Source organism: Vombatus ursinus, unplaced genomic scaffold, assembly GCF_900497805.2.
Source record: "Vombatus ursinus unplaced genomic scaffold, bare-nosed wombat genome assembly UNPS02014768.1, whole genome shotgun sequence".
In the NCBI taxonomy this organism is placed as follows: domain Eukaryota; kingdom Metazoa; phylum Chordata; class Mammalia; order Diprotodontia; family Vombatidae; genus Vombatus; species Vombatus ursinus.
In genome coordinates, this window is record NW_020954546.1 from 6976891 (window position 1) to 6991694 (window position 14804).

The 14804-nt window shown below is 44.3% G+C and overlaps 1 protein-coding gene across 2 annotated transcripts; it reads left to right on the top strand.

Moving 5' to 3' along the window:
* The first annotated feature begins 4301 nt into the window (after positions 1 to 4301).
* On the top strand, positions 4302 to 10742 carry LOC114043188 (hemojuvelin-like). 2 transcript variants are annotated; one of them, XM_027862208.1, is made up of 4 exons: positions 4302 to 4558; positions 5987 to 6164; positions 6643 to 7208; positions 7860 to 10742. In XM_027862208.1, exons 2-4 carry the CDS (start codon positions 6074 to 6076, stop codon positions 8478 to 8480), a joined length of 1278 nt encoding a protein of 425 aa, XP_027718009.1. In that variant the 5' UTR covers positions 4302 to 4558; positions 5987 to 6073; the 3' UTR covers positions 8481 to 10742. The 2 variants fall into 2 exon arrangements, with proteins under 2 accessions (XP_027718009.1, XP_027718010.1); XM_027862209.1 differs by having other exon boundaries at positions 6015 to 6164.
* Positions 10743 to 14804: the final 4062 nt, after the last annotated feature.

The following is a 14804-nucleotide window of genomic DNA, read 5'->3' on the forward strand; positions in this document are numbered from 1 at the left end:
GAGCTGATGAGGGCCCAGGACAGAACCCTTAGGGACACCTAAAGTTAGAGGGCATGGTCCAGATGAGAATGTAGCAGAGGAGACTGAGAAAGAACAGCCAGATAGGTAAGGGGAGAGCCAAGAGAGAGTAGCATCTGGAAAACTGAGAAATGAAAGAGCATCAAGGAGGAGAGAATGATCAACAATGTCAAAGGTTGCAGAGAGGTCGAGGAGAAGGAGGTCAGAGAAAAGGTCATTGGATTTGGCAACTAAGAGATCACTAGAGAGCAGGTTCAGTGGAATAAGGTCAGAAGCCAGATTGTAAGAGGTTAAGAAGAAAGTGAGAAAAGAGAAAGTGGAGACATCTGTTGTAAACAGTCTTTTAAGATACACAGATATGTGTACACCAAAAGAAAATAAAAGTACTATCTTGGGGGTAGGAGAAGGCAGAAGCAATTTAATGATCCAGACTGTTATTGCAATAGAGATGGCATTTAGCAAAACCTTGAAGGAAGCCAGGGATTGGACAAGGTGGCAGTGAGGAGGGAGGGCAAAGACAAGCTGAAGCCGCAGTATGATGGACTTTAAACATACAACAAAGGACTTTGGATGATATCCTGGAGGTAAATGAAAGCCACTAGAACTTCTTTACCTCTTGAGTGACACGGTCAGACCTGTGCTTTAGGAACACCTATTTGGCCACTCTGACGAATAGATTAGAGAATAGAGACACTAGAGGAAGAGGGACTAATGAAGAGAGTCCAGGGAAAAGGTGCTAAGGACCTGAGCTAGCATAGTGACCATATATGTGGTATAAATTCAACTGAGCCCCCAGTCCTTCAAGACAATCCTTTAACTTAATCTTAACTGATTCTCTACTGTATTCTCCAAAGAAGCTGTTGCACACCATCTCTTCTCTCCTCAAGTCCCCTACAACACACCCTTTTCCTATTATCTCAGCAAAATGAAAGAATAAAAAAGTATTTATTAAGTGCTGGCCATGTGCCAGGCTCTGTGCTAAGTATTGATTATACAAACACAAACCTATTCCATTGCACTGGGGGAAGTCTTCACATGCTTGAGTAGACAAACTCACAGACAGATTTGAGGCCTGTTGGTTATGCTCAACTTGGTTTAGCCTGTCTGCTGATGTGGTTTTAGCAGTATATGGCCAATGGGCATGCTACAAGCTTCTTGGAGTCACAGTTGAGAGCTGGTGGCAGGTGGATACCAAAGGTGGATGAAAAGGGCTTGGCAAGCCTTCACACCATAGGTGCTGGTCCTCCTTGAATGCCCCATATTGTGTCATGGAACACTTAAAGCTTGACATCAAAGACACCAAGGTGCATCCCAGCCTTTATTCTGGCCATCGTGGATGTCTTTGCTTTTGTCTTGCTACTGGACTTCGATGACTCTGGAAGAGTCAGGCTGGTGACTGTGCAACTCTGCCTCACTTAAATCCAATTCACACACAAGTCAAGACATCACCCCATGGTGTCATAGGTCCTCTTCAGAAATGAAGGACAAACAACAATACATACAAGCAAGTAAGATTGTCATGCCTTCAAAGAGCTTATGGTCTATAGCTAAAAATGGAAAGTGGCTTAGGGGTACGTGTAGCAAAGCATAGCATGGAGATGGCCCAAAAGTGGCATGCTAGGCCTGAGATCAAGATTAGATAAAACAAAAGCTAACCAAACCAAACCAAACCCTGGATCACAGGTGTGGAAATTCGGGTTCCAGGAGGAGGCAGAGGGGAGGCTGGAGCTGCAGGTGGCATAGTATGGAAAGGACTTCACCTCATATTTTATTGAGAAAATGGAGGCAATTTGATGTCTTCTCCTCTATTTGAGCTCTCAAAGCCCCTCGACAACACCTCCCATTCCCTTCTCCTTTACTCTAGTCTCTTTGCCAAAGCCAACCCTACTACTTGTGCTCTTGATGCCATCCCTTCCCATCTGCTCTCATAGATTGTCCCTACAATCAATCCCTTTCTCTAATTTTCCAATCTTTCCCTAGCTACTTCCTCCTTCTCACCTGTCTAAAAATATGTCTTCTTGATCCTTGACAAATCCTCATTTAACCCGACCAATCTCCTTAAGCTATCATCCTATACCTCTTTCTTTCCCAGCCAAACTCCTAAATACCTTTTCATACCCATTGCTCCCACATCCTCTCCTCTCATTTAACTTCTTAATGCCTTGCATTCTGGCTTCTGACTTTATCACTCACTTGAAACTTTTCAACATTAACAATGATCTCATGATTGCCAAACCCAATGGCCTTTCCTCGGTCTTCATCCTTTTCAAATTCTCTGCAGCATTTGATGATGTTGAAAACCCTTTTCTCCTGGATAGTCTCTCATCTATAAAAGTAGAAACACCTATTAGATGACTTTCTTAAGGATTTTAGTGAAAAAGAAAGATATAGGATGATATCTGGAGGGTATGGTTGGAGCATCTAAGGGCTTTTTAAGGATGGGGGCACCCATGGGTATATTGTAGGCATCAGGGAAACAGCCAGTAGAGAGGAAAAAAAACCCTGAAAATTAGAGTGTGAAAATGAGAAAGGGGACAATTTGCTGGAGAAGATGGCATGAAAAGTCAGTCAATGGTACAGGTAGATGGGTTAGCTTTGACAAGGAGAAGGGCCACTTCTTTGTAAGAGAAGGATGAAATGAAGGTGGAGGTAGTTAAGGAAGACATCTCAGTCCTGTAAGCTGAGGAGGAGATAGGAGGGAGCTCTTGACAAATGGACTCCATTTTTTGGGTGAAGAATGAGACAAGGTCTTCAACTGAAGTGGCAGAGGGGGATTTGAGGAGAGATGAAAACGTTTATAATCGTCACTGTGGTGAGTGTGATAATGAATCAATCAGGAAGGTTTAAAAAGATCTCCTTACTGTTACAGATTCACCATATTGGTGCTAGACTCGGTGCATCTATCCAATCTGTTTAGCCTCCTGCTCAGAAATCACACCTTGAGGGATCCACAAGCCTCAGTATGCCCAATAGCAGGGATTATAGGCATTTACCACTATGCCGAGCCCAATCATCTATGTTAAGGGTTGTAAATCTCTGGTCTATTGGGAAGATTTAGCCCCTAACCTTATGTCTGGTCAATAGGGGAAATACAAAAATATACTGGCCTATGGCCACGAAAACAACATGACATTAAAAGTATTGAGCTGCAATATACTAAAAGACCATAAGATGGAACTGCTACTCCATGAAATTGTCTTTTTTTCAAAGACTTTGTTTATTACCTAATTTCCCTTTTTTTCTTCTATTTCTCTTTTAACTATCAATCACCAAAAGAAAAAAAAGATTTTGCAATTTTATATTCCCAACTCTTAATTTTTAACTAAGTAATGTTTTATGAAGGAAGGCTCAAATCAAAACTTTGCCATTTTACTACCTATGTGACCTTGTAAACAAGATCTTTGGCTTTTTTTCTTCCCCTGTAAACTGAGGCAAGAAAACTAGATGACTTGTAAGGTCTCTTCGAGCTCTAAATTTACGACACAGTATTTTCCTCTTAAAAGGACAAAATTACTTTTTCCTTGTGTGCCACTATAATGATTTTAATCTGTGTGATTTGGTGGCAGACGGAAGAAGGGAGATTCCCCTGTCCTACCACACTCATACATTCTAGTACCTTCACCTAGCAATTCGTCTGGTCTCTTTATTTTATTTTATTGGGGGGGGATAATAGGGAGAGGAGTAGGAGGGAAAGTGGGGAGGGAGAGCAGACAGCAGCTGCACAGACAAGAGCTAAATGTGGATCTAGGGCAAGGGAAAATAGATTTTAACAGCCCCAGCTTCTCACCAACTCCAGGCTCAGATTTCTTTGGGCAGCTGGTTTCTTTGGCCCTACTTTGATAGACTAGGGGGAAGGGAGGGGTTGAGGAATTTTGGGGAGGGATTTATCTCCTGCTGTAGTTTTTATTTAATGATAGCTGCTTTCCACCCCCAAATAGCATCTGTAGAGAGTAGGTAGCAATATCCAAAGGGCTTGGTAAGTGGGGACATATCAAAGTACTTGCCCAATTCCTCAAGGGCAGGACCCTATGTTTTAGCAATCCCTAAGGACTGACTGGATGAGACAGTGACTGGGGTTTCATGCAGGATGGAACTGGATATCTGACCCCTTTCCCTGTAATGGCTACTACTCTGATCTCTCTATACACGTAAACACACACATACATTCACACACATATACACACACAAACATACAAGTCTTTCTGCTCTCCTGCTCCCTCCCTCCCCCCAGAATTATGGTCCTGGCTATTTTTAAAACTCTCAACTCAGTGGTCAGGCCTCCTTCCACCTCAACGCAGCCTCTCTCCCCCATCCCCAGCTGTCAATCCCTTTGGTTGTATGTTCCCTCCTCACCCCCCCCCCCCAAAGCTTTCCTAGCTCCTTGCCCTCAGACAGATTGTAGCTAGGGGTCGGTACTGGAGTTGAGAGAAAAAGGACATGGAAAAGGAGATATGGGACCCTTGGATAAAGCTGACAGACAATAGGCAACACTGGATGGAAAACTGGATATCAGACTGACACTTGACCTCTAGACACAGAGGTAAGTCACCACAAAGTTAAAGCTTCTTTCAGAAAGTTTTGGGTTAGGATCTGAGTTTGCATTTTTCTTAATGCTGGGAATCATGGACACCAACCTCAGTTCCTCTAGGCTACATAGGTTGGTAGTCTCGATCTCCTCATGCTGACGTGAGAAATGCATGCAGACATGCTGACTACATGGGGTATATCCTAGAGCAAGGAGTACTCTGTGACAAAGCGGGAAGGGGGAGAGAAATTGTCTAGTAAGATGACTTGGCTGAGAGGAATGTTTCTCTAGGAGAAAGACTAAAGGGCTATACCCAGTCTCTCTCACCACCCTTTCCCCCCAACATCTGGGTCTCACAGTCAGAAATCCTCCTGTTCCATTTTCACCATTTGTCTCAGACTTTCTGGTGGGGTTTAGGGGGTGTTCTCTAAGCCTCCACCTTTGTGGTTCTCTCTGCCAAAGCTAATTATAGTCTCAGATATTTGGTCACTGACACCCCTCCACCCTCCAGCTATACACAAAGCTTCTGAATTGTGGGTATGAGAGGCAACTCTCAACTATAGATCTCCCTTCACAATATCAGCCCCTCTCCAGTCTATGCTTCACCTGTATGACCTTTTCCTTCCTCCACCCCAATTTTAGCCCTAGGTTCTCCACCAGGAGGAGATTAGTGGTGGGTGATTAGTCTTACCACTTCCTTCCAGTGGGGAAGAGAGAGGTATTGAATGTATGGGGGGTGGGGTCGGATTATTCTATATTTGCAGGGCTGAAGGGGTTCGTAGTTGAGAGTAGCATCACAGGAATATTAGGAAAAGTGAAGTAGCTGTTGGATCAGGAAAAAAAGATTGATTTGCACACTTGTTTTGCACTTGTTATTCAATGGAGAAAGCTAGCAGGTGGCTAACACCTATCTAGTACTCTCTAGGTTCCAAAAGAAATTGATCTGCATGTCACTGTTCAAAATAGGCTTTGGATATTAATAGCTTTAACCCTTCTTTTTCATTCTCTTGATCCACTAGTGGAGGGAATGGCAAGTCACCTGGGTCTTCAGTAAACCCACAAGCAAATGAGTTGTGTTTCTGAAATGTTCTCAGATTATATTCTCATTGAGGGGCCCATTGGGGTAACAGAGTAGCTCTGTGCCCTTGGTCATTTGTTTTTTGACCCCTCTGCTGTTTGGTCAGTTCAGGATGGGTCAGTACAGTGGACTCTGCTCCCACCCCAACACCCGCCCCATCTTCCCTCCACCTCTGACCCGGGTGTTGCACAAGTGCCCTGGGGTGACCATGGGAGGCAGACACAGGGCCAGAAAGGTTCCCCAAACCCTAAATCCCCCAGTACTCTCTTCTCATTCCTATCTCCCATCATTTCTTTGACCTCCCTAGATCCCCTATAACACTTCTCACTCAGACTTTGGCTCCTCTCACCTCAACCCCCAACCAGATTTCTCTGTGACTGAGGTCCCTTCCAGGGGATCCAGCCATCAGTTGGAAGAGACCTGGGGACCAGGGGGGACCTGGCTGGATAGGGATGAGGGAACCAAGCCACTCCCCAAGTCCCTGGTCCCCCCGTGGCAGCTCACTAAGCACCCTCACTCTTCTGCTGCTCTTCTGTGGACATGGTAAGGGGAGGGTTAGGGAAGGGTCTGGGGAGGGAAGGGGAAAGGGAATGTAATAAAGGCCTGAGGGATCCCAATCATTCCTATCCAAACTCAGGACTACAACCGGTATACCACAGATCAAGGAGAACTCTGTTCGGGGAGAGGAGGAGGGAGGAGGAAGGGAGAGACCCCGGGAGGCGGGGTGAGGGACGGTGTTTCTTTGGGAGCCTCGGTGACTGCATACGTTGTTACAGGGCCATAGGGAAAGGCTAAGGGGTCAGCAGCTGTCTGATGGAGGTTGAAGAAGTGGTCCTCAATTGGCATATGGAATTTGGAAGGTTGGGGCCCTCCCAATGATCTGGGGGAGGGGTGTCGGGGGCTACTGTGGATAAGGATATAATCTAGGGCTTTTCTGACAATAACATCCTTCATTCTCCATTTCCCCACTCCTTCTTTCCCCTTTCTTCTCCCGCCTCCCATTTCCCCCTCCCCCTACCAGCTCACTCTCAGTGCAAAATCCTCCGCTGCAACGCTGAGTATGTATCATCCACGTTGAACCTACGAAGTGGGGGATCTTCTGGAGGGAACCGGGGAGGTGGAGTCCGGGGCCCAGGAGCGAACTCTGGTGGCCTATGTCGCGCCCTGCGCTCCTATGCGCTCTGCACGCGGCGTACTGCGCGTACCTGCCGAGGGGACTTGGCCTTCCATTCTGCGGTCCACGGGATAGAAGATTTGATGATCCAACACAACTGCTCCCGCCAGGGTCCCACGGCCCCGCCTCCTCCGCAGGGTCCCGCCCCTCCTGGCGCTGGCCCCGCCCTTTCTTCAGGCCCCCCTGCTCCGGACCCCTGTGACTACGAAAGCCGGTTTTCTAGGCTACATGGTCGTCCCCCGGGCTTCCTGCATTGCGCTGCCTTTGGGGACCCCCACGTACGCAGCTTCCACCACCACTTCCACACGTGCCGTGTCCAAGGCTCCTGGCCTCTTTTGGACAACGACTTCCTTTTCGTCCAGGCTACTAGCTACCCGGTGGCCACCGGAGCCAACGCCACTACCACGGGGAAGGTCAGGGTGTAGACAGTCAATCCTGTCAATCCTTGTGAACAGCTTTGGTTCCACAACCACGACTCGCGCAACCACTTGCTGATTAGTCTCTCTGGCACTGGTTACCCCCCAAAATGCACACTAGCCACTCTGGTCCTCATTGGTCATTCCTCATAATTCCCTGCCTTTGCTGGCCCCTCCCCCCACAGTTGGCCACTCTCCCAGTCAGACTCTCCCTCTCCGTTACTACTATTAACTACTTCGTCCCCACAGCTTTTCATGATTCCCTTCACTCACCAGCATCTCCCTTTACTCCTTCTTATTGGTCACTTTCCATGTTCAGATAATCCAGAAGAAAAAGCGGGAGTGGCAGAGCCCTAAGTAAACAAAGGCTCAGATGGGGAAGTTTCTAAAAGAGGGGAACTCAGTCCTATGGGAGCTGCTACGATTGAGACTGTAGGTAGGAGGAGGGAGGAAAGAATGTTGATTTGAACTGGCAACAGGGACTGCTTGGTATTCAGGGAGGCCTAGGGGAAGAGATGAGAGTGCAGTGAAGAAGAAAGATCAGGGTGTTTTAGCATGGAATAGATGGATTTAGGGCTGGGGAAGAGGGTGACTTTAGGGAAGATCAAGCTGACCGGAAACGAACCTTTCTTCTTCTCCCCCAAACAGCTCACCATTATATTTAAGAACATGCAGGAATGTATCGACCAAAAAGTCTACCAGGCTGAAGTGAACAATCTCCCAGCGGCTTTTGAAGACGGATCGGTCAATGGAGGTGACCGTCCTGGAGGTTCAAGTCTGACCATCCGAGCAGAGGCCCCTGGGAGCCATGTGGAGATCCGAGCTGCCTACATTGGTACAACCATCATTATTCGGCAAGCAGCTGGTCAGCTCTCTTTCTCTATTCGGGCAGCTGAAGAAGTAGCAGGAGCATTCTCAGCTGAACAAGATCTACAGCTCTGCGTAGAGGGATGTCCCCCAAGCCAGCGACTCTCCCGGTTGGAGCGACAACGAAGAGGGGCTCTGACCTTTGATACTGCTAAGCAGTTGTGCAAAGAAGGACTACCAGTTGAAGATGCTTATTTCCATTCATGTGTCTTTGATGTTCTGACCTCTGGTGACCCCAACTTCACTCTGGCTGCTCAAGCTGCCCTAGAGGATGCTCGGGCCTTTTTGCCAGACCTGGAGAAGTTGCATCTCTTTCCTCGTGATGCTGGAGTTCCCCTCAGGCTTACAGCTCACCTGACCCTAGTACTTACTGGAATCCTTGTTTTCTGGTGTTCCATCTGATGAACACTCCCACACCCATTTTAATAACCTAACTAATACTTTAAATTTGGTAGGAACAACATGAAAAGGGGGTAGAATACTTGAGGAAAGGAACAAGGCCGGGGACAGTCTCAAAGTCTGAAAATGGCCTGCTGATACTTCCCTAGATATATAAAAATGGGCTAAAATCAAGGGTTGGAGTGGCCACAGGATAGAGAAATGGGGATGGGAGTAGGACTAGAGCCTCTGTGGTCTACACCTCTCTAAGAAAGTCTTTGATGAGCAGATTCTCCTACCACTGTTCCCTCTGGAATGAAAGTAGGAGGTCATGATTTCCAAGTAGAAATAATTTGAGAGGTATACATGTTCATTACCTACCAAAAAAAACCCAAACAAACAAAGAACAATTGGGTACTTGGTATACATGATTTCACTGTTATAGGCACTCCCTCTATCAATGCAGAACAAAACCTCTCCATGTTGTTGCATCCAGTTCATCACTACGTTTGCCCATAAATCCTATTAGATTTATCCAACACACTGGCCTTCCTCTTGTCCTTTTGGTATCACAGGTATCCTGATAGACTACTAAGATTATCAGTCCTTCATTCTCAACATATGACTCACCACCTTTTCTGATAATATATTTCCTTGATTTTTTTTTACATGAATTCTCCAGTGAAAGTCTCTCTCTCTCTGTCTCTCTCTCTTTTTTTTAAAGCAACATCCTGCAGCATAGATTTGGAGTAAAAAAATCCCTGGGTTCAGGCCCTGGCTTCCTAGTTCTGTGACCCTACTATGTAAGCTCCAAGTTCTTTAAGTAACAATTTCCTTATCTATAAAATAGGAATAATAATATTTACCACTTAGTAAACTGTGGAATGGTTTTCAAATGTGAGCTATCATTACTTAGACTCACCCCATCTTTTCATTACCATTCTGGCTATTCCTAAATTTAATTCTTCTGAGATCATAATCTTCCATGATTAGAAAACATATTAGCATCTCAAGGAGAATGAATACTGTTATTTTAAGTGATAGACCTTTTCAATACAAAGCACTTTGGGATCACTGAAATCGTTGCACGACCCACAAAATGAAAAAAAGATTCAATACTTTTCATTTACTGTTTTCTTTTTCAGTACAAGTATCATCTGTCAGGAAAAGGGCTATAAGCAGTTGAAGGACTATTTTCCTTTTTGTTTTTGTGTCCTTAGTGCCTAGCCTAAATTAAGAGTTTAATAAATGTTTATTGAATTGAATTGAAGGGAAGAAACTGTGTTTTGATTTCTTCTTTTTGAACGGTCAGAGAGGAATTTCTCTGCCTACACCTTAGGCTTAGGGAATTTCTCTGCCTTTGGGGAGGGGTGCATGTTAGACAGAAATTAATCACTTCCCCCATATAGTCTGCAATTAAATTTTTTTAATTCCATACATATACTTCTGTTGCTTATTTTGAATCTTCCAAAGTGGACCTGAAGAAACAGAAGCTTGGGGCATAGTGGAATTGTTCTTCAAGTAATCAGCAAGATGGGTAGGTTAGAGGTAAAAAGATAATTAAATTTTTTTTGGATGTGTTATTTGAGATGCCTATCGGCTATCCAGTTGAAAATGTCCAGTAGGCAGTGATTTGAGACTGGAATTCAAAAGAAAAAGTAGAATTGAATATATAGATCCGGTAGTCACCAAGAGGAGCTGATGAGGTCAACAAGAGAAAAGGTATAGAGAGAGTAGAAAAGAAGACCCTGGATGGAGCCTTTCCATAGTTAGGGATGATGATCTAGCAAAGGAAACCAAATAGAAGCAGTCAGACAGAGTAGTGGAAAACCAAGAGAGGATAGTGTTACAAAACCCAGAGAGGAGGAAATATTTGGGAGAAGATGGTCAACAGTATTAAATTTTGCAGAGAGAACTTAGAAGGATAGACTAAGAACATTGAACAATATAAGTACAGAGTATCCCAAAAATCTATTTAAGCTGTGAAAGCTTAAAACTGCACTAAGATTTTTAGAACATAATATAGTTAAATGCTAAATTATGTGCTGTTAATATCATAGAAATTCAGAAGTAAGGAAGATCAATGAAGGGTGAAATAGTTAAGGAAGTCATCATAGAAGAAGGGCCTTGAAGGATGAATAGGATTTGTTAGGCAGAAGTGAGAGAGGAGAACTTTCCAGGCAAAGGACTCAATTTGTGGTCCATGGATACTGAGGGAGTCTATGGATAGATTTCAGTGGGCTTGTGAATTTGGATAGAAAAAAAATCCATCTGTATTTTCACTAACTTTGGTTTCCAATCCAATAAATCCAATAAACATTTATTAAGTACCTATACCTACAACATGCCAGGCACTGTGCTAAGGGCTGGGGATATACAATTAACAAAAACAAAGACAGTCCCTGCTTTCAACAAGCTTACAATCTAAAGGAAGAGACAACACACAAAAGAAGGAGAGAAGGGCTGGAAGGTGTGGGGGGATTGATGGGATATCAAGGGGTACCAGGTGTGAGGGCATCTTGTTCCATGGAGCTGAAACCAGGTAGGGCAGCAGATGCAAAGTGGAGTGATGAGAGTCCAGTTTCTGCCCTCTATAAAAGGATTGGGAGGAGTTTGGTGCTCTACCTTTCAGTCCTCTAAACAAAGGGGAAAGGTGGCTGAGGGAGGTGGAGTCAATGCAGGCTTGAGTAAACAGTACTTTGGTGAGTTTATCCTGGGAGGGACATGTTGTTATGTGGAGGGGAAACCAGAGAGGGCAGCAGATGCAAGGTGGAGAGATTACAAAGGTTTCCTTTGTAATCCTATGCATTTTGTTTTATTTAAAAACAAATGCATTTTAAAACATTATTTTGTGAAGAGGTCCATAGGCTTCAGCAGATTGTCAAAGGAGACCGTGACACAAGACAGATTAAGAATCCGTGACATAAGTGGAGGTAACAAGTTAGAAATGAGCATGCTCTGTTCCTTGGGCAATAAGGAAACCAGTCTGACTAGAGCAGAAATATCCCTGAGAATAGAGAAAAATAAGGGTATATAGGTATAGTCAGTCTGGATTATAGAGGACTTTGACAAATAGGTAGAGTTTAGATTTGACTCTTTAGGAGACCAAAAGCCATTGAGGGATATTGATCTTGGGACTGACTTGATAGAAACATCTTTCTTCCTCTCTGAGGAATTCAGGAAGGGCTAGGGAAAGGGGGGAAGGCTGGAAAGATCCAGTATTACAGTAGAAGACTAAAAGGAGATACAATAAGAAGTTGGGGATGCTCTAAAAAACAGACCAGTTTTAGGTAAAACTATCATAATCTAGTTTTGCCTTCACTGTCCTGCCTCCTTGAAGCCTGTTCTGCCCTTTCCCTAGCTACTTTTCCTCCCCTAATGTCTAGGCTAGGTAAAGGTTGACCAAATAGGAGTCCAGATAGGAAACTAAGTTAATTTATAACTACCTACAATTTCTAGATACCTATTCCCCACACACTTTGAAAGCCTTCCCCTTTTAGTCACCATTTCAGATGTACTATCAACCAGACCTAGCACCCAGAAGCCATCTCGTAGTGCTTACAGCTCAGAACTTCTGTTGGAGTGCTCCCATGTAAGCTGTGACTGCTCTTGCAGGTCAATACCCAATTTTACTCTACCTTTCTCCCCACAGTAATATAGAATTTATTCCTATTATGTTCTCTCTCCCTTCCACCTATTCTACCCACCACCCTCTAAAATTTACTATTTAGAATCTCTTCCCCTCTAGGTCATGGTCATTTCATCTTCTAAGTTAAAGCTGGTCTGACAAACTCAGCTGTGCTAATATGTCTTTCTTAACCCATGGTGCCCAGAATGGAATCCAGTATTATAGATGAGTCTGAGAAGAGAAAAGACACATAAAATGGCACTCAGCCTATCTGTGAGTTCAGTCCAGAGGTGTCCAATCCAGAATTATAGTTTTCCATTCTAGAGTTGAAGTAACCACAGATAGCAGAGGAAGACAGGAGAGGTTGAGATGCATTATAACATAAGAGAAGAAAATTAGAACTAAGGAAAGAATCAGGGTTTAGTATAAAAAGCTCTGAACTTAAAAACCAGAAGACCTTAATTAGATTCTCAACTGTGACTTACTGGTTGATTGGCTGTTGTCCTTCGTTCTTGAAGAGGACCGAAATGACATCACTATGTTGGAGTCAAGGTACAGTGTGTCCATCTGTGGTTGAATACAAGCTTGGAAGGCTACCACAGGTCGGGCACAAATAGTCCACAAGAACATTTGGAGAAGAGATGTGTCTAAATCTGAGCATCTCACATTTCTTTTGAGCTACTGTAATTTTGCTTCACTCATAGATGTGTCACGGTGCTTTCCTGCAAGTGGCAGTTGCACCGTCATGAGCCTGTTTTTCACTCCTTTTGGTGGGCACACAAACTTGTGGACTAGATTAGTTTTTATTTCAAAATCTATGCTAGCTTCACCATGTTCCCCTTCACTTCAGCCACTCCAGGAAAACATGTAACCAGCTCCAGCTTCAGTAAGTTGACAGCCTTGTTTCACTCAGCGTTAATATTGGGATGCAATACCCACTATTCTCTCTCAACAAGAGCTGTTCATCTTTCAGGTTTACTAGATTTTGTGTTGTCTGTAAGCATGTGAACATTGCACGTGCCAGTGGTGAGTGAAATCATTTTCACAAAATTTTTGTACATTTCTTTTTTTTTTGCATTTTGGCCACAGGGTAGGATCCCTACCTGCCATAGTAAGCAGGTCAGGGTTGGATGAAGCAGACAGTTTTTAGAGTATCTTTTCTAGCCCCTTCCTCACTTCAGGAGGTGAGCAGTGCAGTCCTTTAAAAAGGCTGATCATGGGACAGCTAGGTGGTGCAGTGGATAGAGCACCGACCCTGGATTCAGGAGGACCCCAGACACATAACACTTACCAGCTGTGTGACCCTGGGCAAGTCACTTAACCCCATTGCCTAGCAAATTAATAAATAAATAAAAAGGCTGATCAGTACCTCACCCCGGAGCTGCTGAATCCGGCTGCTGCTTCAGTCCAGTGAGAAGACAAGTCTATGGCCTGTGTGCAGGGTTGTGATTATAGCTCCCAGAGTATCCATACCACTTGCTACGTCGTCATTTGCCTGTCAACACAGGACTTTGAGGTAGATAAAAATGGTAAAATGGTATGAGTGATGTCTTTTGATTTGCACATAAATTAGATTTAAGTGAGGCAGAGCTGCTCTAAGTTTTCTGCCTCATTCTCTTGTCCAGAGGCAAGATAAGGTCAAGATGACTGGCGATGGTTCTGTATGTAGTCCATGATCTTGACATCTTCAACATCTAACCAAGGTCTAAGCACTCCACAGTACCTGCTTCAGTAGCCTTCATGGCCATTAAAACAAATTGTTCTCATGCAAAGGGAAGTCTTCACGTATTTGGGGTAGACACCCCTCTAACTCACTAAGGGTCTGAGACCCCTCAGTTACCCACAACCTGGTTTAGCCCATCTGCTGATATGGTTTTACCAGGGTATGGCCACTGGGCATGCTACAGCTTCTTGGAGCCACAGGTGGGAGTTGGGTGAATCAGTGGAAAAGATAGAAAGCGGTCCTGAAAAGGGCTCAGCAGTTCTCACACCAGTGGTACTAGTCCCTTCCTGAGCACACCCTACACTCCTGTGACTTACTAGCTACATATGTCACAACTTTCTGAATTTGTTTCCTCATTGAAAAAGTGGATACAGTAATATTTGTATCACCTACCTTATAGGGCTGTGGTGATGAGCAAATGAGATAATGTATATAAAGAACTTTGCAAGGATAAAGCACTATTTTCTTCTAAATCCTGGAAATCCTCGATCTGAATTCTGGGCCCTTTCTGCCCTCAACCCTCTCACCCCCCACAAAAAGCAGTTTATTTCAGAAATGTCCCTCATTCACTGCTTTATTCAAAAAGAGATGAAAGTTTCAAGAATTCCTGATAATAGTGGTACTCCCCACATCAACCCCCTACTCCAAAATCTTAGCTAAATAACTATAGTTCTCAAATATCAAAAGACTGCTCAGTCTCATAGATGAAGATGGAAAAGAACAACCAGAAAGATGGAATATTAAAGCTCTTAGATCTATTAAAACTTTATTTCTGCCTACCCCTCTCTCCAAGCCAAACCACTTGCCACCAGTCCCCAGAAATGAAGAGGAAGTCAGAAGTTGCGTGTGTTTCCTGTGATTAAGATAGTTTGTGAATTGGGTAGTGAGCCACTGGGAGAGGTCGTAGAACTCAGAAAGTCAAGTGATCTGGGATCTGCCTCCATTGTTCTTTTACTCTGGGCCAAGCACCACTCCCTCTGGGACTCAGTTTCCTGAG